This window comes from Vidua macroura, chromosome 15 (assembly GCF_024509145.1).
Source record: "Vidua macroura isolate BioBank_ID:100142 chromosome 15, ASM2450914v1, whole genome shotgun sequence".
In the NCBI taxonomy this organism is placed as follows: domain Eukaryota; kingdom Metazoa; phylum Chordata; class Aves; order Passeriformes; family Viduidae; genus Vidua; species Vidua macroura.
The window spans coordinates 18,842,452-18,867,507 of NC_071585.1; the positions used below are offsets into that span (position 1 = coordinate 18,842,452).

At 45.6% G+C, this 25,056-nt stretch overlaps 1 protein-coding gene across 3 annotated transcripts; it reads left to right on the forward strand.

Annotated features, from left to right (window-relative positions):
* Nucleotides 1–4: 4 nt before the first annotated feature.
* On the forward strand, nucleotides 5–23,228 carry RBM27 (RNA binding motif protein 27). Of its 3 annotated transcripts, XM_053991074.1 has the most exons (22): nucleotides 5–115; nucleotides 2,733–2,851; nucleotides 3,623–3,747; nucleotides 5,514–5,620; nucleotides 6,194–6,384; nucleotides 6,803–6,886; nucleotides 7,193–7,456; nucleotides 8,006–8,239; nucleotides 9,992–10,126; nucleotides 12,120–12,269; nucleotides 14,055–14,202; nucleotides 14,468–14,621; nucleotides 15,771–16,025; nucleotides 16,125–16,253; nucleotides 17,084–17,206; nucleotides 17,757–17,831; nucleotides 17,940–18,104; nucleotides 18,525–18,629; nucleotides 18,722–18,913; nucleotides 19,152–19,238; nucleotides 19,675–19,785; nucleotides 20,406–23,228. In XM_053991074.1, the coding sequence occupies exons 1-22, from the start codon at nucleotides 57–59 to the stop codon at nucleotides 20,490–20,492; spliced, it is 3,099 nt and encodes a 1,032-aa protein (XP_053847049.1). In that variant the 5' UTR covers nucleotides 5–56; the 3' UTR covers nucleotides 20,493–23,228. The 3 variants fall into 3 exon arrangements, with proteins under 3 accessions (XP_053847049.1, XP_053847051.1, XP_053847050.1); XM_053991076.1 differs by lacking the exon at nucleotides 12,120–12,269; XM_053991075.1 differs by lacking the exon at nucleotides 6,803–6,886.
* The last annotated feature ends 1,828 nt before the right edge of the window (nucleotides 23,229–25,056 follow it).

Here is a 25,056-nt window from a genome sequence, read left to right on the forward strand (position 1 = left end):
GGGCAGGTCGCGGCCATGGCGGCGGTGTAGCTGGGAGCGGGCGGCGCGGGGCCACCATGATCATCGAGAGCGTAGACGCGCTCAAGTCCTGGCTGGCCAAGCTGCTGGAGCCCATGTGAGTGCGGGCCGGGCGGGCCTGGCGGGCCGGGCGGACAGCGCTTCCCGCGGGCCGGGCCCGGCCGAGGCGTTCCGGCCCTGCCCCCGGCCCGGGCCCGGCGCGCCCGGAGTGCGGGACAGCCCGGGCCCGGGGACGTGCCGGGGCCTCCTGTCCTACAGCGTGCAGCGGAAATGGAGAAGGGTTTGGAACACAAGTCTGATGAGCAGCAGCTGGGGGGGCTCAGCCTGGAGCAAAGGAGGCTCAGGGGGGCCCTTGTGGCTCTGCACAGCTCCTGACAGGAGGGGACAGCCGGGGGATGGGGCTCTGCTCCAGGGAACAGGGACAGGAGGAGAGGGAACGGCCTCAGGCTGGGCCAGGGCAGGCTCAGGGTGGACAGCAGCAGGAATTTCCCCATGGAAAGGGTGCTCAGGCACTGGAACTGCCCAGGGAGGGTTGGATCCCCATCCCTGGAGTGTCCCAGGAAGGGCTGGAGGTGGCACTCGGTGCTCTGGGCTGGGGACACGGATGGGATAGGTTGAATTTGGTGGTCTGGGAGCACTTTTCCAATCTCTGTGATTCTATGTACTCCCAACTGGTGCACCAGCTGTGCTGTTGACTTCAATCCCAGCTCTGTCATCTCGGAGCAGAGCCAGAGGCTGCTGGAGGAGCTGACAAAACCAGGAATAACCTGGAAACTGTGGGAACTCTGCATTTACATCCTGCTGCTGCTTGCAGTGGGAGTGGGACTGGGATGCAGTCAGCATGGATCCAGGTGGTGTCGTGCATTTTGTGGGTTCTGATAAGTGGCTGCAAAGGGCTGCTGGGTTTGTGCTGCTCCCGAGCTGTGCAGTGCCTGAGCACAGCTGGTGCTGGTGGTGCAGCACAGCGAGGGGCCCGTGGGTCTCACAGGGGAAGCTGCTTGGCAGTGCCTGGCCAGGCTTAGGTCTCCCATGAAGTACAACCGAGGACCTGTGGGAAGAGTTTTAATTAGGTCTGTTCAGGTGCCATCGTTAAGTGTTTAGGCTTTTGGAAGTTCTTCACAACTTCCTTTTTCCCTTGTTACAATCACGGGTTTCTCTGGTGTTTGGTCAAACCATGCTGAAAGTCTCTAGGCTGGAGCACAACTCCTGCTCCTTCACTTTCCCTGCCAGCTCCAGTCCGTGTCCAGCGTTCCTTGGGCATTTGAGCTGCACTGTGGCACGTGAGGCAGAAAATCAAGGAATTGGCCAGGGGGCCCTGACAGTCGCAGGCTCTGTAGTGGCACTAGAGTGACAATACAGGCTGGCTTGCCTGGAGGAGGGCACTCACCTTGTGTGCTCCTGTACTGCATAATGGGATGGGAGGGAGTGCCTGGGAGGGACTGACATATGGAGGAAGGAAAGGAAATGGTTGTGAAGTGAGGGATAGTTTCCTCTATTTGAAATTGAATATTTATAGTCAGTGGGTGAGGGCCCCAGTACATCACACACAGCGAGTGCATCGCATATAGGTTATTTCTCTGTGTGTGTAAGAATTGTAAAATCTGTCAATTTGTGGTTTCTTTGTTCTTAATTGCTCCATTTACTCTGGCTTTCAGTGGAGGTTAGATGTTGTTGGAGGCTATATGAGAGCAGAGCAACTTGGTTGCTGCTCATTGAGGATTTTTATTTCTGTCACCTGTTGCCCTCTGCTTGGCTTTTTGCCTTTTGCTTGTTTTCTGGATCTTTTTCTTACCTGAGATTATTTTGAGGTATATATACTTCAGATTTTTTCTTTCTATTTCCAGAGTTACTGTTCTCAGAAAATACAAAATCTCCTCTTTAAATGTTAATTAAAAAAAAAAAAAAAGTCTTTTGAGTATTTTAGGTTTCTGCCCCCACCTGATATCTGGCACCTGCACACTCTGAGAGGCCAAACAAGGAGCTGTAATTTAGTCACACTGTTACTCTATTTCATACCTAGGGTGCTCCTAATAGCTGAATAATGAGATCTAAAGCAATATCCGGTTTGAAGATTAGTGGTGAAGTATCACTGCACAAAGTTGGTGAGTTTGGTCCTTGTGGGCCAGACACGGGTGAGGAGAGAACCTGGGTCAGTAATTGCTGCCCTTTAGGTGTTCTACCAGCCTTAAAAGGTTACTGTAAAATATGGCATGGAAGTATCCTCGAGGAGGAAACCCCAGCACACCAGGACAGTCACTGAAGCTGTGCAGAACTTGTCTGTGTGTGTATTGAAAATGGACCGCTGTGACATCTTCTGAACTCTTTTATAACAATGTTTTAATTTTTAAACGCAGTTTAATCCTTCTCGGTCCTTGTGCAGTGCTCTGCTGTGCCTGTAGAGCCATTTGAGGTGTGCTTGCTGGGCCAGGGGGAGGTTCAGCAGCAGTGGGTCTGTGTGGGCAAAAGAAAGGTGCTTTTCCCTCAGGAGGAGCAGAGAAGGGGCGCCTTTGTCAGGTGTACTTGGGGGTTCACAAGGCAACTGAAGCACTGGGCTGTGGTTGCAAGAAGCCCCTTGCTGGCTCTGTGGCCCAGGGCAGCTGTGCTGGTGCTGGGTGTGAGCCCAGCAGCCCAGGGGGGTTGCAGGAGCTCTTGGGGCTCCCCAGTGACTGTGCCCCCATGCTGCAGCAGCCAAGCACAGCTCTCTCTCTCACTAGATGTGACGCAGACCCCTCAGCCTTGGCCAACTATGTCGTGGCGTTAGTCAAGAAAGACAAGCCTGAGAAGGAGCTGAAAGCTTTCTGTGCTGACCAGCTGGATGTGTTCCTGCAGAAAGGTGTGGTGGCTGGGGGCTTCAGCTCTTGGTGGGAGGAGGGAGGGTGGTGCACCATTACTGCCTTCAAAATCCTTCTTGGTAGCCATCAATATTTCATACGGAGTTTGAAGGAATCTTGTGATTAAAAAAATAATAATCATAAGATGAAGTCATGTAACTTGGACTTTTCACAGTGGGTGGGAGGGAATGTTCTTACAAAAAAGCAATTTAATTTAAAGTGTCAGTTGTGTTGCCAGAAGCTTCTCTGACAGGTGTTTGGTAACTTTTGAAAACCTGGTCCATGTTAATCCTTCAGATTGCTGGGAGCTTCACATGTGGCAGTTTGCTTCACAGTCAAGGGTTTAAACACCTGAAAGTCTGACACTCACTGGGAAGGTTACTGTGCATTTCTTGTGATGTTGAACTGCTGATGAGGGTGTTGAAAATTATTTACTCTCATAAAAATTGCCCTTAAGAGGCTGCTGAGTGTAGCTGATGGAACTTGTGGACTTGTTCCTTGATCACAGGTGCCAATCATGTTTGCCCCTTAGGACAGGAGAAGTCTCTGTTGCTGTCTGTGATATACCTGAGGAATTTCTTTCTCTAAATGAACAGCCTCAGGTGCCACAAATGTAATTCCAGCTCCTTCAGTGGAGCTAATGCTCATTAGTCTGAGGTGCTGCTGCTGCAAGCAGCCCACCTGGCTGACTGTTTTCAGGGTCTTCTCTGGTAAATGCAAGCATGCACTTAATTGCATATGTAACAGTATTTTCTTGTGTTCTGTATCCTCAGAAACTTCAGGGTTTGTAGATAAACTTTTTGAAAGTTTGTACACCAAGAGTTACCTTCCTTCTGCTGAGCCCACAAAGGCAGAGGCAAAGCCTGCAGGGCAAGAAAAAGAAGAAGTCAAGGAGGAGGTAATGTTATTTATTCTGCCTGCCTTTTATTTTCAAATTCGCTCTCCTACATTTGTGAGGCAAAATGTGACAAAAAATGTACTCTATTGTGACTAATGATCTCTGTGTCCAAAGAACCATGGAAGATGGCTATTCAGACAAGAACATTTTACATCCCTTTGTAGAGTCTACCTTCAATTAAGCACTCAGAAATCCTATTCACAGCTCTGGTAATACCAGTGGATGATTATTTGGAAGGGTTTGAGAGAAGGAAGCAGCAAAAACATTCCAAAACATTTCCAATTTTGTATATTCTGTGAGGAATGAAAATTACTTAAAATGTTTTATGTGGTGCTTAAAATCATTGAAATATGTCAGCCTCTGTACTGGAATAATTACTTTGGAAAGTCAGGCAGGGTTTGTTTGCCACCAGTTTTACCTTGATTTTAAGTTCTGTTGGCAAAATTGAAAGCAATCAAATTTTTGAGAGACAGTGACAAATAATTGCAGAAATTGTCAGTCAGCCAAACCCAGGTCAGCCCAAACAAATGCAGGTCCTTATTTACCTGACTGGTTCATCAACAGTTTAAATTTAAAGTTGCTTTTTACTTTTTTTTTCCTTTTCTCTGATGTCCTTTTTTACCTGCAGATGTGATGCAGAGTTATGACAGTTTATGGAAGTAGCTTTGCTTGTGGCAGTTCATAATTTGAACAAGACTTTCACTGTAAGAGCTTTCCCCTCTGTTCTCAAAGCACTGTCACAGTTTATAGAAAGTCTCACAGAACTACCTTCAGTTGACTTTACCAGTGCTCTGGTGAGGGCAGAGGAGGAGATTTGAGGGGCTGGAGAGGAGTGGTAATAAGCAAAAGAAGATATCTAGGACAGCTTTATGGGACAGTGTTACAGAATTCAGGACGTTAATTAGTTATTTTGACATCAGCAAGGCCTTCACAATGTGTCATGAAGCTCAGTGTGATTCCTACACACAGAGGCCACAAAATAAACCACATGTGGAATCACATGGAGGGGACCCCTGGTGCCATGTGATACACCTTGTGCTGGGAGCAGGACTGCAGGTGGAGCTCTCCAGAGCCCTGTCAAGCCAAGTCTTGAGTATTTCTGCCAGTTCTCCCCAGATAATCCTGTTCTAGAAGGATGCAGGAAGCATTCCTTTTGGTTTCAATTGGAAAAAGAAGTGTTTTAAAAATAAGTGCATGTAAGCTTTTTCCACCAAAATTTACAGTAACTTATAATCAGTATGAAATGGCAGCAGAAGTGCAGAATGGGTCAGTGGTTTGCAGTAGTGGTACAGCTGGCAGATTTCTGAACCTGCTGTGATGGAGGCCAGCAAGAAACGTGACCAGTTCCACCATGGGAGCAGGTTTTTGCCTTGAAGCAGTTATTTAAAATGTCAGCTAGTGACTTCCCTACCTGGAGAGGTGACTGCAGGCTTTGTGTTTAAAGGTTCAGGAAATACCTCACTTGTAGAATTGCTTATGCTAAATAAGGAAGTAGAGTGGAGAGAGAGCTTGTCCTTAATGAATCCTGTTTAGAAACAAAACATCAAAGTGGTTTTATTTAGGAGCATCTCTTCTGCAGAAGAAAAAGGAGGTTTTGAGACCAAAACTCTTCAATGGACTCTAGTGCTTGTTTACTTGTAGTACTGCAGTACTCTGGGCAAGTAATACTTGAGTATTGTTTTCCTTGGGTTGCTGTCTCTAACTTGAACAACATTTTGGTGTCATTTTCTTAATTTTAAAAAGTGATACTCGTCCTTGTTTGGTAGTTGTGTGTTAAACAGAATTTTCAAGAGTCTGTTGAAGAAGAGCGGGAGAGCAGGAAGAAGAAGTATTCCAGTCCCCAGAGGAGTCGTGCAGATTCCAGTGAGCAAAGGTTAGCTTTGAGCCACAATGTTAAGAAATTTTTCTGTATTTGCTGTCAATTTTTGGCTGTGTTTTTTTACCTTGTAGGTAGTGATTTTTGTGAAAAATAGGGATTTTCTCCTTCCTTTGACTGTGATACGTTGTGCATGCATATGCTGATCACGTGCATGAGAAGTCTCCACAAGAAGCTGGCCTCTTGCAAAAGAGGCCAAATATTCTTCAAATTACAATTCCTAGGAATGTCATCAGTTCCGGTGTTTCCCTTGTTACATAAATGAAGAACATTTTTTGGGTCTGTAGTTTCTGGGGGCAGTTGTTCACGCTGTGTCAGCATCACTTCTAAAGCCTGTTATGGTTTGAGCATCATAACTGTGTCACCTTGCCAATTCCTACCTCAGCTTTCTGCAGACCAGTGAATCGGCTTTAAGATTCTGTACTTCTCTGTGTAATTTGTGAAATTCTGACTGGAGTGTTTCACTGCCCAAATGGATGGGAAGGGTGAACAGTATCTTTCCGCGTTGCAAGCTTCTTTTTCAATTTTGTTTCTCTTTTCACTGACATGGTCTACATCTGTCTTTCCTAGAACCAGAGAGAAAAAGCGGGATGATGGGAAATGGAGGGACTATGACAGGTACTATGATAGGAGTGACTTGTACAGGGAGAAGTCTGGCTGGCGCCGGGGCAGGAGTAAAAGCCGGAGCAAGAGCCGAGGGTTGAGTCGGAGCCGCAGCCGCAGCAGGGGCCGCAGCAAAGACCGGGATGGCAGCAGGAGTGGTGAGTACCCAGGGTGCTGCTTCAGGAGAACATCCTATTGCAGTGACACGTGTGACTTCTACATTCCGAATGATCTAGCAGGCAGGAGATGCCCTCGAGAAGGTGGAGGAGATTCTGATAGCTTTGTGTTCTTGAAATTATTAATTAAGATGCTGTTCTTCAGAGTAGAACAATTAAGGGGGTTATTTTCTTCTTTGCTAACCTCTTAATTTATCCACAGGTGTATTCCTGTGGATAGCCCTAGCTCATATTTTTTGTGCTGTGTGTTCTGACAAAGCTGTTGATTTTATTCTTTTTTTCCTCTTAAGGACTGAACTTTTTGCAAAGCAGTGTTTCCCTCTTTCGTTTTGTTACTGTGTGTTTTTTAGAGAAGGCTTCTTTGCAGTTGCAGGTGGTTACCATATGATTGTTCTTTTAGGGCTAGTTCAGGTCTGTCGGAAAAGTAAGTGGCACAGATTACAGCATTCCACGCACCTTGAGACCTCGTTAGTTAAGGGCAGAGGTAGGTTTGTTGTTTCAGGCTTTTGCCCTTCTTTCTCCTTTAAAAGAGAGCTGTAAGCCAGAGTGAAATCAGTAGTAGAGGAATGAACATGCATTTTGCAGAGAAAACTTGGGTATTTCTGAAGTTAAACCCCTACTGACATTATATTTAGTTATTACTCCATTGGTAAGACCAAGCTCCTTCAAGAACAGTTCAATGTGCAGAATGCTGAGTATTTCAGAGAATGTGTTATTATCTCTTGCTCATGGCTCTGATGTACAGAGCGAAACATGAAGGCTGTACTCAGCTTTATTTTTTTTTAAACAGAGCACCGAGAGAGAGAGAGATCAAAATACAAGAGTGAAAAAAATGATGTTGAAGGCTCATATAATCCAGTGTCTGCATCTCCCAGTAAATCCTCTGAACAGTATTCCTCTGCACAAGCTATTCCCAGTGCTGTAACTGTAGTTGCACCTGCGCACCACCTTGAAGGCACCACAGAGAGCTGGTCAAATTTCTTCAACAATCACAGCAATCCCAGCTCATTTGGCAGAAACCCCCCTCCTAAAAGAAGATGTCAAGATTATGATGGTAACTGTTCCTTAGTTTTCAGTTTCGTGCCTTATTTCAATGTTTTTGTGCCTTTTTTTTTTTTTTTTTTTTTTTGGTATTCACTAAATGTGAGCAGCAAGTCACACTGCAGTGGCTTGTGATGTGTACCTTGTATGTAACAGATGCAGAGATGCCCTTTATTGTACTGGAGAAATAACTAGTCTTACTGCAAGCAGTTTGCATATGCTGTGGCAATTGCTGGATAAGAACATACGGACCTTTTTCACAGTTCTCTATGTGCTAGACAAATACCTCAACCACTGGCAGTCCTGGTGCAGATTGCAGTGTGTGTGTGTTTAAAATAAACCGCAGTACTTCTGACTTGTTTTTCCACAGCTTTTATGATGATTGCATGTAAGTTTGTATGCTTTTATGAAAGATTGTTCTAATTTTAAGTATTCTGTGAAACCTTACCTTACAATATAGTAACGTATCAGTGGACGCATGTTTTCTTTAGTAAGAAATTCTGTGAAAACATGAAATGTTATAAATCGCCGAGAGCTGCTGCATGTGTTTTCTGTTTTGCAGAGCGAGGCTATTGTGTCCTTGGTGATCTCTGCCAGTTTGATCACGGAAACGATCCTTTAGTGGTAGATGAAGTTTCCTTGCCCAGCATGATCCCGTTCCCGCCGCCGCCGCCGGGGCTGCCGCCGCCGCCGGGGCTGCTGCTGCCGCCGCTGCCGGGGCCGGTGCGCGGCCTGCGGCTGCCGGTGCCGCAGCCCCACCCGCAGCCCCCGCCGCCCGTCGTGCTGCCCGTCCCACGTGAGTCACGGCAGCCCAGCCACAGGGGTCAGCTGCAGCCCCTCTGCTACAGTGCACTGTTCAGAGCTGCAGCCCCTCTGCTACAGTGCACTGCCCAGAGCTGCAGCCCCTCTGCTACAGTGCGCTGTTCAGAGCTGCAGCCCCTCTGCTACAGTGCACTGTTCAGAGCTGCAGCCCCTCTGCTACAGTGCCCACAGCTGCAGCCCCTCTGCTACAGTGCCCAGAGCTGCAGCCCCTCTGCTACAGTGCACTGTTCAGAGCTGCAGCCCCTCTGCTACAGTGCCCAGAGCTGCAGCCCCTCTGCTACAGTGCCCAGAGCTGCAGCCCCTCTGCTACAGTGCACTGTTCAGAGCTGCAGCCCCTCTGCTACAGTGCCCAGAGCTGCAGCCCCTCTGCTACAGTGCACTGTTCAGAGCTGCAGCCCCTCTGCTACAGTGCACTGTTCAGAGCTGCAGCTCCTCTGCTACAGTGCACTGTTCAGAGCTGCAGCCCCTCTGCTACAGTGCACTGTTCAGAGCTGCAGCCCCTCTGCTACAGTGCACTGTTCAGAGCTGCAGCCCCTCTGCTAGCAGTGCCCAGAGCTGCAGCCCCTCTGCTACAGTGCACTGTTCAGAGCTGCAGCCCCTCTGCTACAGTGCGCTGTTCAGAGCAGTGCCCAGAGCTGCAGCTCCTCTGCTAGCAGTGCACTGTTCAGAGCAGTGCCCAAAGAATTCTGAATATTCAGCTGGTAAACCGTGGTGTTCCTAGCACTGCAAACTGAATTAAATTGGGTGGGGGAGTGGAGTTGAGGATCTTTCAGCTCACCTCAGTGGTAGTTGGTGGTGATTGGATTGGTCACTGACACTTACTAGCCAGGTTGTTTCCTGCTGTAATGCAAGAAATGTTGTGATTCAGTCTCCTAGAGGTTCTAATAAAGATCTAGTGTTGGTGCTACATTATCTACCACTAGAAAGCAATATATTATTGAGCCATGTAAGAGCTTTCTTAGCTCAGCAGTGATCTGAGATGTTGAGCATTTTGTGTTATCCTACTGCATCTTCTAAACTCTCTGAAGAAATAGCATATTAGGGGCATGCTTACTCTGCTTCAGTGCTGTCTATTCCAGGGACAAAATAAATGCTGTGATAAATGTGTCCAATATCAGCAATTTTGGGATGAGGAATAATTTGATACAGGATTAACCCTAAACTTGGCATGAGCCCTTTAGCAGGTGGAACTGACTTGCTGTGAGAGAGCAGACAGTGCTCAGGATGGGCTGTGTAGTGTCACTTGGGGTCCTTTTTGGTCATACAGTTAGTAGGAATGTCTGTACGGTACATGGGGAAACCAGAGCACAACCAGCTAGAGAAATTCCTTGTCTGGGAATGCCTCTTGCCCCACAGTTCTTGTTTCAGAACTGCAATCTGGATGCTGCTGAACCGATCTCTTGCTCTGAGCAAGCCTTGGCTCCATGGTAGAGCTGAGGGAGGAGCTGCTGTGGTTAAGGCATCTCTAGCACTAACAAACCACTGGGGAAGAAAAGACACTTCTTTCTTTTCCCTTAAAGCTTTGTCTCTCCTGGGAAAGAGAAAAGGGGTTGGAATCAGAGTAGCTTATCTGAACAGGCTTCTCAATTTACTGTTACTGAGGTGGGATTGGACATATTTACAACCCTGACCTTGCTCAAAGCAAGGCATAAACACAGCACTGAATTGTTTGCACGTTTTGCCTTTGAGCTGTCAGTGTGTGATGGGTTCTGTGGTGTTGTTGCAGGACCACCTTTAACACAGTCCAGCTTGATAAACAGTCGTGACCAGCCGGGGACGAGCGCCGTGCCCAGTCTTGCACCCGTGGGAACAAGGCTGCCTCCTCCTCTGCCTCAGAACCTGCTCTATACAGTGTCAGAACGTAAGCAAATGCCTTTTGGTTTAAATCTGTTTGATGGAAACATTTTAAATTTTCTCTGTTGATGTGTGACTAGAAATGATGATCTGTCTTCCTCCAATATATGCAAATCTAAAAAGAAGTCTGATGCCTCTCCCTGGGTCAGCCCCTCATCCATTCCAGGATGGAATGGCAGCAGTGCTCTGCCCTGGTCTGAGGAGGAGCACTGTCGGGAGCTCTGGGTTTCATGTGCTCGCAGCAATCCGATTGTTGCATGAGAAGTGTTCCTTTCATCTTCAAGCCTTCAGTAGGACTTTAGTAGGTGAAAGATAGATCTGCAAACCTGTAATTGCTGTTTAACTTAGACTTTATTACTCTCCAGTTTGGACTAATACAGATGAGAGCTTTTTTTTTCCAGCTATATGTCACAATAGTCTGTACAGTCTTCATAGACATCAGTGCTTTTTCTTTTCTTTTTCCACAATCACCCTGATCCTAGCTTTCTAAAAGTTGTTACCTTTCACTGGACATGTCCCTCTTCCTTAACAGAGCTCAAAATTTTTAAAAGTATGTTTTTACGAGGGAAAATAGCAAAATATCTGGAAAGTCCTAGATTGCTCAATTTAAATACAACAAAATTTATTTATTTTATAATTAAAGGATTAATGGCATTCCCATGTTCTATATTACCAAAATAAGATAATTAAATGCCAGTGTTTTATAATATTCTCATCTGGGGTTTTTTAACATAAATATTCTGAATTTTATTCAAAGAGAGGATCTAGTTCAGTTCATGATCCATGTCATTTTATTTGTAACTTCCGTGCTTTTCAGAACTTGAGACACTCAAATTTCTTATTAGGTAATCTGTTCAGTTATCCCCAAGTCCTGTCGTGTGTTCAGGTGTCACCATCTGATCCTTTCAGCTCCAGAACTTCTAATGGGTGATTCTGCCTGTCGGAGCTCACAGGGCTTCACAGTAATTCTGTTCTCCAGAACCTCTGTGGAGATTCTCACGTCCTGTTCTTGGACTGTTGTGGTAACAGCTGCTAGTTGCCCTCTTGCAGTCAATCATGTTCTAAATCAGGGAAGAGGAGCATGTGGTTCTGCTCCTTTGAGGTTAGAGAAAGTTCTTGTTATACACTGTCAGGCTCTGCTATCAGTGTGGATATTGTGGGGCATCTGTTTTCAATGTAGAGTTGTCTTTTTTGCTGCAGAATAAGGAACTGAGATTTTGGAGGCATTCATGTCTGTCAGATTCCCTTGTACAGGCATTTGTTTTGTTCCTGTGGAGGCTCTTCACAGACTTCATTCATTCTAGTTCTTGTACAGCTTTTCCTTTAAAAAGTTAGAAAATGTGTTATTCTCAATTTGGACCTTGGGCTGGAGGAGCAATAGGAGTCAATTGTCATCTTGTATTCTTGCAGTGACCACTTCTAATGGAAATAATCATTAGTACCTTACCTAAGCTAGGCAGCTGATCTCACTCTTACATACAGAGTTCAGTAGGTAAGTATTGATTCCATTACCTCATTTCTCACCTTTCTTTGATTGAAATCATTTAAGTATGTTCTTCACCTAAAATTCTTTTCTGAAGAGGGCCAGACTGTTGGGCAGCAAAGGCTGAAAATCTCTTTGCATCTTGACTCTACAGTATAAATGCTGAAACCAAAGGCTGTGTTGTTGCCCTTAAAACACGGCCAGATGTTGTGCACACTGTCACACAGACACCTCAGGACTTTCCAGGCAGTGGATCAGCAGTACTCTGTGTTGTGACCTGTGTGCTTTGGACAAGCAGTAGCAGAATAAAAACCAAAAGAGAATGTGTCCAGATAGGCTAGGCTTGGAATTCAGGTGAGGGTTTGCAGTGGCTGCACAGGTTGGCTGTACGACCTCTCTTCTCTTCATCCAAGACAGCTTCTGACTCTTGGACATCCATGCACTTCCTTAAAGGAAAATTAACCCCGAGTCTTAAACTCACTTGAAAAATTCTGTCGTTTCTCTCCTTTTTTTGTAGATACATATGAGCCAGATGGCTATAACCCTGAAGCTCCTAGTATTACCAGTGCTGGTAGATCTCAGTATCGGCAGTTCTTTACAAGAGCACAAATGCAGCGTCCAAATCTAATTGGCCTAACATCTGGGGAGATGGATACAAACCCTCGAGGTAGGAAGGGTTCTGGTCATTGCTGTTGCTATTTTTGTCCAAGACCGTCAACACTTTTCCCTCTTTTCAGGCTGAAAGCACTCGTTTTTCTCACTGATCTAGTGTTTCAGAGCTTTTTTTTTGACATTTCTACCTTTTTAAAGTGCTAACGTGCCCATATTAAAGTCAAAGCAGCCTTTTTGATTAAAAATAACCACTTGCTTGGGAATGCTACAGGGGTTTTGTTGGTTGGTTGGGGTTTTATTCCTCTTAAGCCTGTGAAGGTATTTTCCAGGTACTGGTAGCTCCTAGAAAGAAAAATGGTGCCTAAAGATGGATTTAGCAGCACAGTCTGCAGGCTGCTTTTGGTCAGCTGAGGGCACAGAGGTGATGATCGAAGCTCCTTGCCTTGGCTGTTGTGATGGTAGTGAAGAAGGGAGCTGCCATGGCATGTTTTGGTGCTTCATGCTCTGTCAGCCAGGTGTTCTCTCTGAAATGAACATCGCAGGTGTCATTCCAATTTCCCAGCTAATGGGAATCCCAGTCTGCACTTACATAATTCCTAGCCCCTGCCTGAATGGATGTGGCTGCTGTCTCTTAGTGGTGATGTGTACAAAGCATCTTTTAGGGAAGGGCACAGGTCAAGGCTCTTCAAAATTTAGTTGGAGTAGCAAAACTTTCTTTCTCCCTTGTGTTTTCCTGCCCTGATTCTAAAAAACCAAAGATGTTAAGTTTTGGATTTTATTGTTCTACTTCAGTATTTCTCACTCAGTAGATCATAAGGATTTTTTTTTTAATTTTAATACTTCCTTCCAATACCCATCTCATAAGGAATATGGTTAAATATTATTGTAGAAATTGCTGTTGCTGTTTGCATCTTAATGACTGTCACAGAGGCAGGGTTGGGGCCTAATTGAGAGCCCATCCCAGGGGTAAGGCGGGGTGAGTGCTCAGTGGTAGGGCCTCACACAACATGTTTTACTGTCTTTGTCACAGGTATGAAAGGTTTGCTCTCAGATCATCCTCCAAAGTGAGGATGCCATGCCCAGAAATGCCCAGTCTCTGTTCTCACCAGTGTAACCAGCAGAGCCCTGGCTTATATAAAAGCCATAGAAATTACTGTATAACTCAGACTTCTTTTTAGGGGTTGAATATTTGGCATTCACAGGGGACTAACACAAAGGGCATAATCTTGAAAAGGTTGCAAATAAATTTCTAGCAAACTTTGTGTTGGTAGACTTTGCTTCAAACTTTAAATGTAGTGTCTTAAAAGAGTGCTTAGTTAACAGTTTGTTGCTGAAACCTGGCTGGAGGGCTGGCAGTGGGATAGCAGCAGAAAGAACGGGTTCTTGGTTGCTTTTGCTGTCAAGGGTTCACACAGGGCAAGCTGGTTTTTAATTCAGCCCCTGCCCATTGCAGAGCTCTGACCTAAAGCCTGGGGATCCACCCATGGGCTCTTTTCCTCCTTTTCTGTTTTGTTGGGATTTGGGGTTTTCTTTTTTCTTTCTCTCCCTTTCCTGCAGAATCTGAATTTTTATTACCTGAAAAATGAAGTTTTAGCTTTGTTTCTTCAAGTTAGTACTAGCCTTAAAGGTCAAAACCCATCCCTCCCAGCTGGACCATGTGTATTTCTCTCAGGATGTTTAGCTAGGCTAGGGAGTGATCTGAATGATTTTGTTCGGAAACAAAACTGACCAATTTGATAAAGTCATCCTGATGTTTATGTTTTTAATCTCAGTTCTGTTTTGCTGTGTGAAAGCTTTTCCATGTGTGGTGGAATAACAGGCCTCTTTGCCTTCCCTCCAGCTGCTAACATTATCATCCAAACTGAACCTCCCATTCCCATTACAAATAACAGCAGCAATGTCACTCGAGTTGTCCTGGAACCAGACAGCAGGAAGAGATCTCCAAGCAGCATGGAATGTCCACCACTGAAGAAACCCTGGTTGGGAAAGTAAGAGTTAGCTACAGATGTTAATTTAAATGTACTCGATTGCTGTCAGTGCTGTGAGCATTGCTATTCACCAGTCTCTGTAATTTGGGATGGTTGGGTCATAATATGGAGACTAAACATGGGGCCAGGGGAAGCTGTCTTTTGTTAGTGGCTAGAGGGTGTACTTTTTAGAGGAAAAATGCAATCTAGATGTATGTTACCATCTGCTGCCTTACTTAGGCACACTTATACTTATCTGAACTCTTCCTGTTCTCCTTTTCTCTAGGCAAGTAAATAACAACCAGAATAAGCCAGGGTTTTTGAAAAAGAATCAGTATACTAATACAAAACTAGAAGTTCGAAAAATTCCCCCAGAATTGAACAATATTACACAGCTCAACGAACACTTCAGCAAATTTGGAACTATTGTAAACATTCAGGTAAAAAAACAGTCCAGTTTTATGTCTGTGTGTGGATATTTTATTTTCCCTGAAGCCTGCTTGAATACTGCATAGTTTCTTTGAGAAATCTTAGTGAAGACAAATTGGGAGAGAAGGTAATCAAGTTCAGAGAAACCTTTTCTTGGTCTACTGTGTATTATTATCTTAATTCTGTAAAATATTCTGCCTTCACGATGCCTAATTACATTTGAAAGGCTGGCAGGTTTAACAGTGTCTAAACCAACTCAGGTTTTTGAGCAACTTGTGTATAAGTTTTGAAAGATATGATCTGACACTTTGTCTTATATGACAGTCTTATGGTATTTGATGGTCAGGATTTTGGCAAGGATGCTACAGAAGAGTCTTTATCTGCTTCAGTTTGTTACCACTTGGCATCATAGAACTGGCTCCAACTCAGAGGTGTCCTTGCCTTGTAAAAAACAGAAAAAACACTTAAAAAATAGTAGTTAAAATAACATTTACTTGCCATTTATTTTTCTAGACAAAACAGTTGCCTTTCAAGTCCTCAGTTAGAGGTCTAAATAAGAGACAGATACCTGGGAAACCTCTGTATTTCTTGATAACTTTGTCATAGCCCAAAAAATATTGTGGTGCTTTCTGTACCTCTCTAATGAAATAATGCATTTCAAACATACTATCTCAATCACTACACTAGAAAGTCCAAGGTACATTTTTATTGCTGTGATAGTAATTTTCAGAGAAAAAGATGCTTATTCAAGACTTTGAGATGCTGCTGCATTGAAGGTGTGGTGAGGCTTTGCGCTGTGCGCCCTCGGGCAGCACTTGTCCTTCGGGAGGCTGGGATAAAGAGCCTTTGGGTCAGCACCAGTGGTACCAGACACACCCAGGGGCACTGCACAGTGCTCTGGATACATGATGCTAATGGTGGAGGAGTCTTATTCATTCATTCATCTATTTATTTGAACGTGTATAGACTTTGCTGCAAGTACATGTAAGGTTTGCCAAAAGCTACTTTTATTTAATTACACAGAATGTCTTACCAGTGTTTTGAGCTGTTAATACTCTGGGTGCTCAACTCATCATTGCACGTCATTTGTAGATGGGTTTGCTAATGATTGAAATGTTTTCTTCCTCGAGAAATAAAGCATTTGTGAACTTTTGCTTTAGGTGGCTTTTCAGAACGATCCTGAAGCTGCTCTCATTCAGTACTTGAGCAACGAGGAGGCGAGGAAGGCCATTTCCAGCACGGAGGCAGTGCTGAGCAATCGGTTCATCCGGGTGCTGTGGCACAGGGAGAGCGAGCAGCAGCCCCCGTTGCTGCAGCAGCAGCAGCCGCCGCCCGCCCCGCAGGCCCTGCAGCACCTGCAGCAGCAGGGCCTGGCCACGCCGCCCGCCGTCACCGTGCACAGCAGCCTGGCCAAGGTGTGTGCAGTCCAGGGGCTCAGCAGCGAGCCCAAGTGGCTGCTGCTGCAGGGAAGTAGAGTGTCTAACCTTGATGTTTTCAAATCTGTGGATACACAGGTGATGAACAAACCCCTGGCATCTGGTGCCTACGTCCTTAACAAAGTCCCAGTGAAAAGGCGCCTTGGAGCAGCGGGTGGGAGCCAGCCTGAGCTCAGCCAGCCCGGGGCTGGGGTGGAGGAGTCTCAGGTATGTTGGGAGTGGACCATGGTCGTGCTCTCAGGTACAGTTTTAGCTTGTCAGCCAGGAAGGAACAAGCAGAGAGAACTTGTGAATTGTTCCACTTGGTTCTGTTCCTTTTCAGTAATGTTTCGTGCAGCCATGGTCAGTCACTTCTTCCTTGTTTCATCAACTGTTTATATAGAATAGGGACAATGATTTCAGGAACTATCAACTACAACCCTATCAGTGTTGTAAATAAAATATTTTTTGCAGTGTTTGATATCAAACAAGTCTGACAACCTGTATGTGAGACCATCCTTTTGATGACAAATGTAATGGCTCTCCCAGTAATTTTTGAACTTTTGCTGTGCTTTAACAGCAGTGCTAGAAGCTTAGAGAGTATTTGTACCCGGAGTTCAAGCCAATAAGTGTTCAATTCACACTGATACCGTGGTGCAGCATGTGTTCTGGGCCAAGGGGAAGCCCTTTTAAGAAAGGAAGCATGGAGTGGCTTTTGCTGCCTTACTTGATCAGAAAGTGGGATGTTGGGCTGCAAATGTGGAGCTGAAACTAAGGAGAGGGCAGATCATCACCTTCAGCAGTGTCCTGGTGGGATGTGGGATGCAAAGGGAGTCTGTCGTGGAGAAGGAAAGACAGCATCTTTTTCAAAAATCCTTTTAACCAGACTGATGTCTTTATCCATGTGTTTTAATTGCCTTGGTCTTTCTGCCTCCTTGCACAAATCTGGACATCTGAATTGGGGTTTCAGGGAACATGATCTGTTGAAGTTCCCTGCTGGTATATCACAGTCACTTTGAAATATTCCATATTTTACTGTGTGTTTTTTACTATTTCAGATATTTCCTACTTCCACAAGCCACTCAAAAATGGTTTACAGTTCTCCAAACTTGAAGACAACTCTGAAGTCTGGTGCAGGATCTAAACCTCACGATGTGCAAGAAGCCCTTAAAAAAAAACAGGTACTTAATGCTTGATGGCTGACAGTGTAAGGAGCAAAGTGCTTTAAATGCAAGGTTTGATGGGCACCTGAAACCTCAACCACTCCTGTGCAGCTTTATATGTGGGTGTGGAGCTGGTCCTTGTTGTGGGGCAGTCCTGCAAACACACCTTGGGGTAATCATGTGTGGAGTGTCCTTTAGGGCTGTCTTACTTGATGCACTTGGCCATGTTGGGTTTTCTGGACTTGCTTGGGGTTTTCTGGATTTAATCTCTGCAGGTATGAGACACTTGCATGACAGTGAACACAGTATGTTTCTTAAGAGGTGTCTGAAAGGGGCAAAACGTTAGTAAAGTACCTTACAGCAGGAAATTAGGATTTTATTTATTTTTTATTTATTGAATCAGCTGCACTTCATACTTGTGCTTTTTGCAGACGGTACTTTTGGTTGTGGATTTCACTTCCATAGCTTGAAGAGGACAATATGATCTGTATGAGTACATATATGATCTCTGAGTACATACAATGCTAGACTGCTTTTTACTGATGGAAAGAATTTTCTCCTCTTATAGGAGGCAATGAAACTCCAGCAAGATATGAGGAAAAAGAAGCAGGAGATGTTAGAAAAACAAATAGAATGCCAGAAGGTAAGTCTGGGATGTGTCTAGTAAATACATTCTTATTTTGTACATACCTGTCTGTTGAGGGCTGTTTTTCCTGGAATTTCATCTTCCTGTTCTTTTATTATTGTATAGATGCTGATATCTAAGCTGGAGAAAAACAAGGCCATGAAACCAGAAGAGAGAGCAGAAATTATGAAGACTTTAAAAGAACTAACAGGAAAAATATCTCAGTTAAAGGATGAATTAAAAACTTCATCTACAACTTCCACACCATCCAAATTGAAGTCCAAGACAGAGGTATTTATTGTGCAACACATTTGCCTGCTTGGTTTTTGTAACTATTTCTATTTATATGTCTTAAAAATGCAACAGCATTAGAGCAAAACACTTGCAAGTGGCATTTTAATGTGAGTGATAACCATGGACAAACAAACCATGGTTGAAGGAGCTCCATGACCTAGTTTTGCTTGTAGCTCATTCATGTTTGTTCCAGTTCTAAAGCAGAGAATTGTGGGTCCTTCAAAAAATGGAGGGGACCACACAAATGCAGAGGCAATTAAAACAAAACTGAATTTAGAGAAAAGTATGGCTGTTGTGTCATGATCTTTCTGTATCATTTGCATGAATGAACTGCTGAAGTGGAATAAAACATTACAACTGTGCCTTACAGTTCTGCCCTTTCCTTCTGTTTTCTCTTCCCACCTCTTGTTCTGCCAGGCACAGAAGGAACTGTTGGATGCAGAGCTGGACTTCCATAAGAGACTGTCCTCTGGAGAGGACACAACCGAGCTGCGGAAGAAGCTCAATCAGTTACAGGTGGAGGTGAGCTGGTCTGCACTGCTGCTGTTCATGAGCTTGTGAGTGCTGGGTGTTCCAGATCCTCTCACCGGGGCACGGCTGTGTTCTTTCCCCAGGCTGCCCGCTTAGGCATCTTGCCTGTTGGTCGAGGAAAGGCAGTGGCAGCCCCAGGAAGGGGCCGTGGCCGGGGCCGCGGGGGCAGAGGACGGGGCATGCTGAACCACATGGTGGTGGATCATCGGCCCAAGGCCCTCACCGTGGGAGGCTTCGTTGAAGAGGAAAAAGATGAATTGTTACAGCACTTCTCTGTAAGTGTGGCCTGTAAATTAATACACGTTTCCTTTACTGCTATAAAATCAAGCTCATCTTAGCATAGCAATAAATCGGAGCTTTTGCCCAAAAATACAAGTGCTACAATAGTGATGGCTGATGCAGCTGGGAGTCCTCTGGCTCTCACTTTTCTGCCCAAAAAATCAGATTTCAATGTCATGATTATGGAAGTGGAAGAGAGCATTACTGCCAGTCCTAACGAAGTTTTCCTCACAGAAATTTGGAGATATCGAAGATCTTCAGGAAGAGGATTCCCCTTTAAGTGTTGTTGTAACTTTTAAGTCCCGCTCAGAAGCTGAGAATGTAAGTAGAATCATGGATATATTTTTTCACATATCTAAAATAAGAGTTTTTAAGTACTTGTGTCTACCTTTGTATTTTAAAATTTCAGAGGCTTTGATCCCCCAGTTTGAGCTGGGTAGTGCTTGGTGCTGCTGAAGGGCAAGTACCTGCTGGTGGTCTGAGCAGTGACACAGGGCTTTCCCTGATAAAGCTGCACGTCCCTGGCAGTTCAGAGCTCTGCTCATCCTCTCACAGTGCCGGGGCAGGAGCAGGATTTGGCAGATTTGGGTGTGCCTGAAGTTGCTCTTGCAGCACTGAAGTGCGTGATTGTGGTTTATATATTTGAGCTCTTCAAACATGCCTCTGCACCACATGCTCTGGGCTGGCTTGTTGCTGATGTTAGAAGTTCTTTGCTTGGTCCTGTCTCTGAAAATGTGTGCATTTCAACACGACCCAGGCTGCTAACCAGGGATCCCGGTTCAAGGACCGCCGGCTCCAGATCTCGTGGCACAAACCCAAGGTACCTTCTGTGTCCACAGAAGTCGAGGAAGAGGAGTCCAAGGAAGAGGTATGGAAATCTCTTAACAACCTGATCATTCTTACTGGAGTCTAATAGCTGAGAGCTCTTAGGATGCAGTTTCCTGTGTGCTGAAGAAACTTCATAAAAGATGTTTTTACAAACCAGGAACTGAACTGGTTTTGAATAGTCAGGTACATTTCCCACATTTTAAAACAGAGAAAATGGGGGGAAAAAAGACGCTTTGTGGATGGGCTGTTAATTTGTCAATGGTGTAAGCAAGCCTCAGGTTCTGTATGTGCAGGCTGCAAAGCCTTTTACTCCTCACTCTTCGTGCTCTACTCTAGGAGAAGTTTTGTGTTCTTCCCTGTAATTCTGCTTAACACCTTAAGCTTTTAAAGGTTATTTTGTTGTGGCATTTAACAGAAACCTTGTTTGGGAGAGGGTGAGTGGTGGTTATTCCTGCTTCCTCTGAAGCTTTGCTCTCTTTCTCTTTCCTGACATGAGGCTGCTGTTCTTCTGCTAAAACTGTTTGGATGTAACTGTGTGAGTTTGAGAGAGACACTAACACCTGCACCAGATACCAGTACAGCTGGTGCTGTGAGCTGGGATGTGTCCCTGGGCATAGCTTGGAACTTGTGTCTTAAAGTTCATTTTTTTAATTCCTCCAGGAGACTGAAACCTCAGATTTATTTTTGCACGAAGATGATGATGATGATGATGAAGATGAGGATGAATCCCGTTCTTGGAGAAGATGAAACTTGATGTTCGAAATGTATAATTTTAGGAATATAGTTCAAACTACATCTTTTAAGCGTTTATTTAAGGAAGTTGATGAGCCAAAAAGAGCTTTACTTTCTTTTCAAACCACAAAATTTACCATGAGCAGTTTGGTATGAAAACATTTGGGACACAGAGCTGTGAGACTGAGCTAGCCAAAGGCCCAGGAACTTCTTACAGGATTATCAAGCTCACCAGGGTGGTGATTTTTTTCTATTTAAGAAGGATAAAAAGGGGGGAGGGGGTTGGAAATCAGTATTTTCTTGTCCTCTTTTTGTGTCACCTGTATTATCTTGTTTTGGGTTTTTTATAATGTGATTGGTTTGTTAGTTTATAATTGAAAAGATATTACAGGTTTTATTTAGCAATATTATGGGGTTAGGGGAAAAGACAAACTTTCATTAAATATTATGAAAGAAAAACTGGCCTCATTTGCTCGTTGAAAAAAGGGAGCATTTTATTTCCTGTGGAGTCTCATGTTGTAGGAATTATTTGTGGCTAGATTCCTAAATCATTTACTTCTGTATGTGTGACAGCCACACTATCTCTATGTTGTGCTGCTTTTTGTGAGAGGAGGTGGAAGAAACAATTTAATAGGATATTGTTATAACATTGTCCAGTTCCCTCTGTTTCTCCAAATTCTGCTTCACAGAAAACATCAGCAGGAGCACACGCTGGAGTGGATTTTCACTCCTTGATTTCCTTCTGTCATTTCAGTGTAAGGCTCAGTGTAGGTCAGGCTGTTCATTGCATTTCAGTATTTGTGAGCAAGAAAGGAAGGAGTTCCAGTCTTCCTCAGAAGCAGCTGACGTGGCCCCTGTCTACCAGCCAGGAGCAACTCTGCTCTCCCTGTTCCCAGCTGTGTTCCAGGCAGAGCCCCGTGGCGTTCAGAGCAGGCTGGGTTCAGCCCACAGGACTGGGGTGTCCTGCTTATCCTGGCCCCAAACCAGGCTCCAGTGCCCCAGGCTGTTCAGGGCTGGCTGTGCAGTGGCTCTCCCTCGTGTGCCAGGGCAGTTCTGCAGACGTGTCCCCTTCTCAGTGCCTCTCTGCTGTCCCTGTAAGCCAGCAGGGCGTGTGCTGAGCCAGGGGCTGGGCTGGCTCTGGGCTCTCTGGCTTGTGGTGGGGCAACCAGCAGCACCTTCCCTGACTGCCCACTTGCCCTGGCCACTCCTCAACACGTTTTTTGTGTGTTTCTACACAAAATCAGCACCATGGCCATGCACAGCACTCTTCTTGAACGATTGCCAGTGTAGGCCCCAGTAATTCCTGACTGAAGGACAGCATCTACCAAACCCTTTACTTGCCTGTGGCTCTGGGTGTGGCCAGGGCAGGTGCTGAGCACCCTTTGGGGTCACAGCCCTGCTGACTCTACCCTTGTGCTGTGGTGAGGTATCCAACTTGTGTAATGTCCTGTTCCTTGTCAGCTGAAGGGAATGTCTCCAGTATTCTGTCTCTTTCCAAACCTCTCCTCTTCCTAGAATTAGGACTGTCCTGCTAATGCTGAGACTAAATTCCAGGCATGAAGAAATGGAGGAGAAACCCACCCCATGAACTTACAAGAATGTCTTGCTCTTCTCCCATCACCTCTAGGGGTTTTAATGTCTGTGGCACAGTGTGTTTCTTGAGAAGTCCATTGCAGCAAACATGTCCGAGTCCTGACAACTTAAAAAAGGAGAGAGGGATCAAAAGGATTTATATATTTTTTTGTACAGAGTTTTTTCTTAAACTGTATAATTTTGTAAATATTTTGCTTTTTTGTGTACTAAAATTACCGGCGTATAGATTTCAATAAGAATTGTTGTATTTTTGTATTTGGAAAATGAAAATTACAGTGGATTAATTAAGCTGTAAGAAAAACTGCGGTAGCCTTCGACACACACAGAATGGATTCCTTTTCATATGGTTTTAGCTCTAAAGTGACACTGGGGTGGCACTTGTGGCAGGGCCAGGGCCGAGGGAGCGAGGGCCATCTCTGAGAGCTGCACACAACTGCAGTTTGCCCTCCCAGTCCCCCTGGCAGGCTGGCCTGGGTGCCAAGTGCCACCCCAAAGGCAGCTGCTGCCCACAGGGCTGGCAGGGCCCCCCAGCCTGGCTCTACCCGGGGGCAGAGGGGCCACAGCTGGTGCCAGGGGCTGGGGGAGGAGGAGAGGAGCTGTGTGAAACTGGCCTGCCTTTTGCCAAAGCTGATGGAGCCCCCTGTACTTTAGGGCATGCTGGGCCTGTCTTGGGGTGGTTTGGCTTGGATTTCTGTGTTTGCAGAGGCAGCAGGCCAGTACAGCTGAGTTCATTTCATGGTGATGCTTTACTGGGAAATTCACCTGTACTGTGGGCAAAACAGCCCTCGGGGGTACCTGTGTGCCCCTGCCAAGTGTACCAGCCTGAGCTGGGGGACAGGCACTGAAGGATGAGGGCATGGGGAAAGAAAGTCACTGCAGAGAATTCCCTCCCTTTCTGTGCTGAATTAACCTAAGCAAAAATAACAAAACCACCTCAAATCTGAAACCAGGCACCTGCTTAGGAAAGCACCACTTTAGCAAAATCATGTGAAAAGGAACAAAGCTCTTCTTGGTGTATAGTAACCTTGTACTATAGTTTTTACAGATTGTGAACTTGTGTAATAGGATAATAGCAGATATTGTTGAATTTCTAATTGTTTACACATTAAAATTCATATATGTAATGTTTGTTTTATTGATTACAAGCCAAATTTCTAACATGCATGTTGACTTTTTTGCAATAAAGTTGTAGTATGGAATGGTTCAAGATTTAGAAAAGACAAAATTCTAACTGAAAAAATTGGAAGGAGAACCATTCGAAAAATTACAACTCTCAGAAAAAGAGCATTATCACTTCTTTGGGGGAAAGCGGGCATGTGAAGGGGGATTTATGGGTGTGTAACGTGTGCAGGTCTGGTTTAGGTCAGAACCAAGAAAGAAACCTTCCAAGTGCCTCAGTGCTCTGGAACAGAATGCGTAAAGACAGGTAAATGGTTGGGGAGGGGTCCAGTAAAGGCTGTTTGACAGCTGTGGGGGGCTCAGAGATCAACAGGAGCTGGAGGAAGTTGTACAGTCCAGGGTGGGTTCCCAGTCTCTTACAGGTTTGCAGTGTCTGGACTGTTGGATACAAATCCTGGCAGGACACACCTGCCAGTTCTGGCTCCTTTGTAGGTTGGGGTGAAAACTAATGTATTCTATTATTACCTTTATTTTTGGTCTTTGACCCTTTCACCAGTTCTTCCTGTTACTCCCTCCTGCAGCCCCTCCCTGTACCTGCTGTGTCCAGGTGCTGCAGGGTGATATAAAACCTGCTTCTCTTCAGTTTGCTGAAGGGCCAAGAGTTAAACTTTGGAATCTGTCCCAGACCCTTTCCCTGGAAAAAGAGTGTACAAAAAATTGGAAGGGGAGTAGCATGTGTGTGTGTGTGTGGCTTTGGATGTATTTTTTTTCCCCCAGCCATTCCAAATGTGATCTGAGCGTTCCCTGAGCACAGCAGCAGCCTTCAGCAGGGTGGGACAGCTCTTGCCACAGCCCTGGGCCACAATCCTGCCAGGAGCCCCTTGGAAGGAAGCAAATGTCTACAGGAACTATTTGAAGGGAGCAGTCACATGAAGGTAAATTGTTGGTGTAACTGTCAGGCCAAGAATCTCTTTGTTGTCTCCAGTCGAGGCTGTCTGGAATACAGCACTAACTTCTGGAGAGGGTTCCCAAAGGTGGCAATCTAATTTTAACTCATCTCTGGAAACAGGGGACCCAGTTCTGTCCTCTGGAGCAGGTTACTGATGAGATCACTGATACAAGGGGCTTTCAGAAGGGAAAAATAAGTTTGTCTGGTGTTTCTCTGGAGGTTTTCATGTGCTTCCACCACTTTATTCCACAACAGACTTACAACTGTGATGATCAAAACCTAAATTCATAAACTAGAGCACTTTCTTTCTCGCCAGGATCATTCCACAGACAGTTTCCAATGGCTGTGTGCTAATCTCAGGTAGGGTGGTCCCTGCTGGGTGCAGGGAGCCCGGCAGGGCTGATGGGTGAGGTGAGGCCTCATGTGCCGTGTTGCCAGGTGCCTCCTTCACCTGGAGCTTCCCCCTTTTTCCCACAAAAACATCAAGGTTTTTTCACTACTTTTTCATGGCATATGGAAAACTTGTTTTTTATCAGAAACATCTCTTGGATTTGAAGTTCAAAAATACGTTTTACCTGGCCAAGACACTTCAGCCCGTACAGAGCCCACGACAGGGGCTGTCGCCACTCGGTGCTTCCAGCCTGGCTGCAGGCGAGTGCCCAAGGCCGGAGGGGACCCGGGCAGGAGCAGGAGCAGTGACCCCTGTGCGTGCAGCAGGTCCCCCAGCGGTGCCAGCTGTGGCTGCTCGGGGACAGGGGCGTCCCTCGGGGTCACTTTTCCGGGCGCCGGGCTCGGCGAGGCCGTGTCGGCTCTCGCTGCCGGGAGCCCGGGCCGGGCGCTGCCGGGGCCGCTCCGGGGATGCCCCAAACCTGCCCCGGACCCCGGGGACAGCCCGGACCGCCGGGGCTGGGGAGGAGC

What these genes read in the sequence shown, in the direction of transcription:
- RBM27 (XM_053991074.1), top strand. Translation starts at nt 57, where the DNA reads ATGATCATCGAGAGCGTAGACGCGCTCAAGTCCTGGCTGGCCAAGCTG. An exon ending in GGATGTGTTCCTGCAGAAAG is followed by an intron (nt 2,852 to 3,622) that starts GTGTGGTGGCTG and finishes CTGTATCCTCAG; the next exon opens with AAACTTCAGGGTTTGTAGAT. An exon ending in TCAATCAGTTACAGGTGGAG is followed by an intron (nt 18,630 to 18,721) that starts GTGAGCTGGTCT and finishes TTCTTTCCCCAG; the next exon opens with GCTGCCCGCTTAGGCATCTT.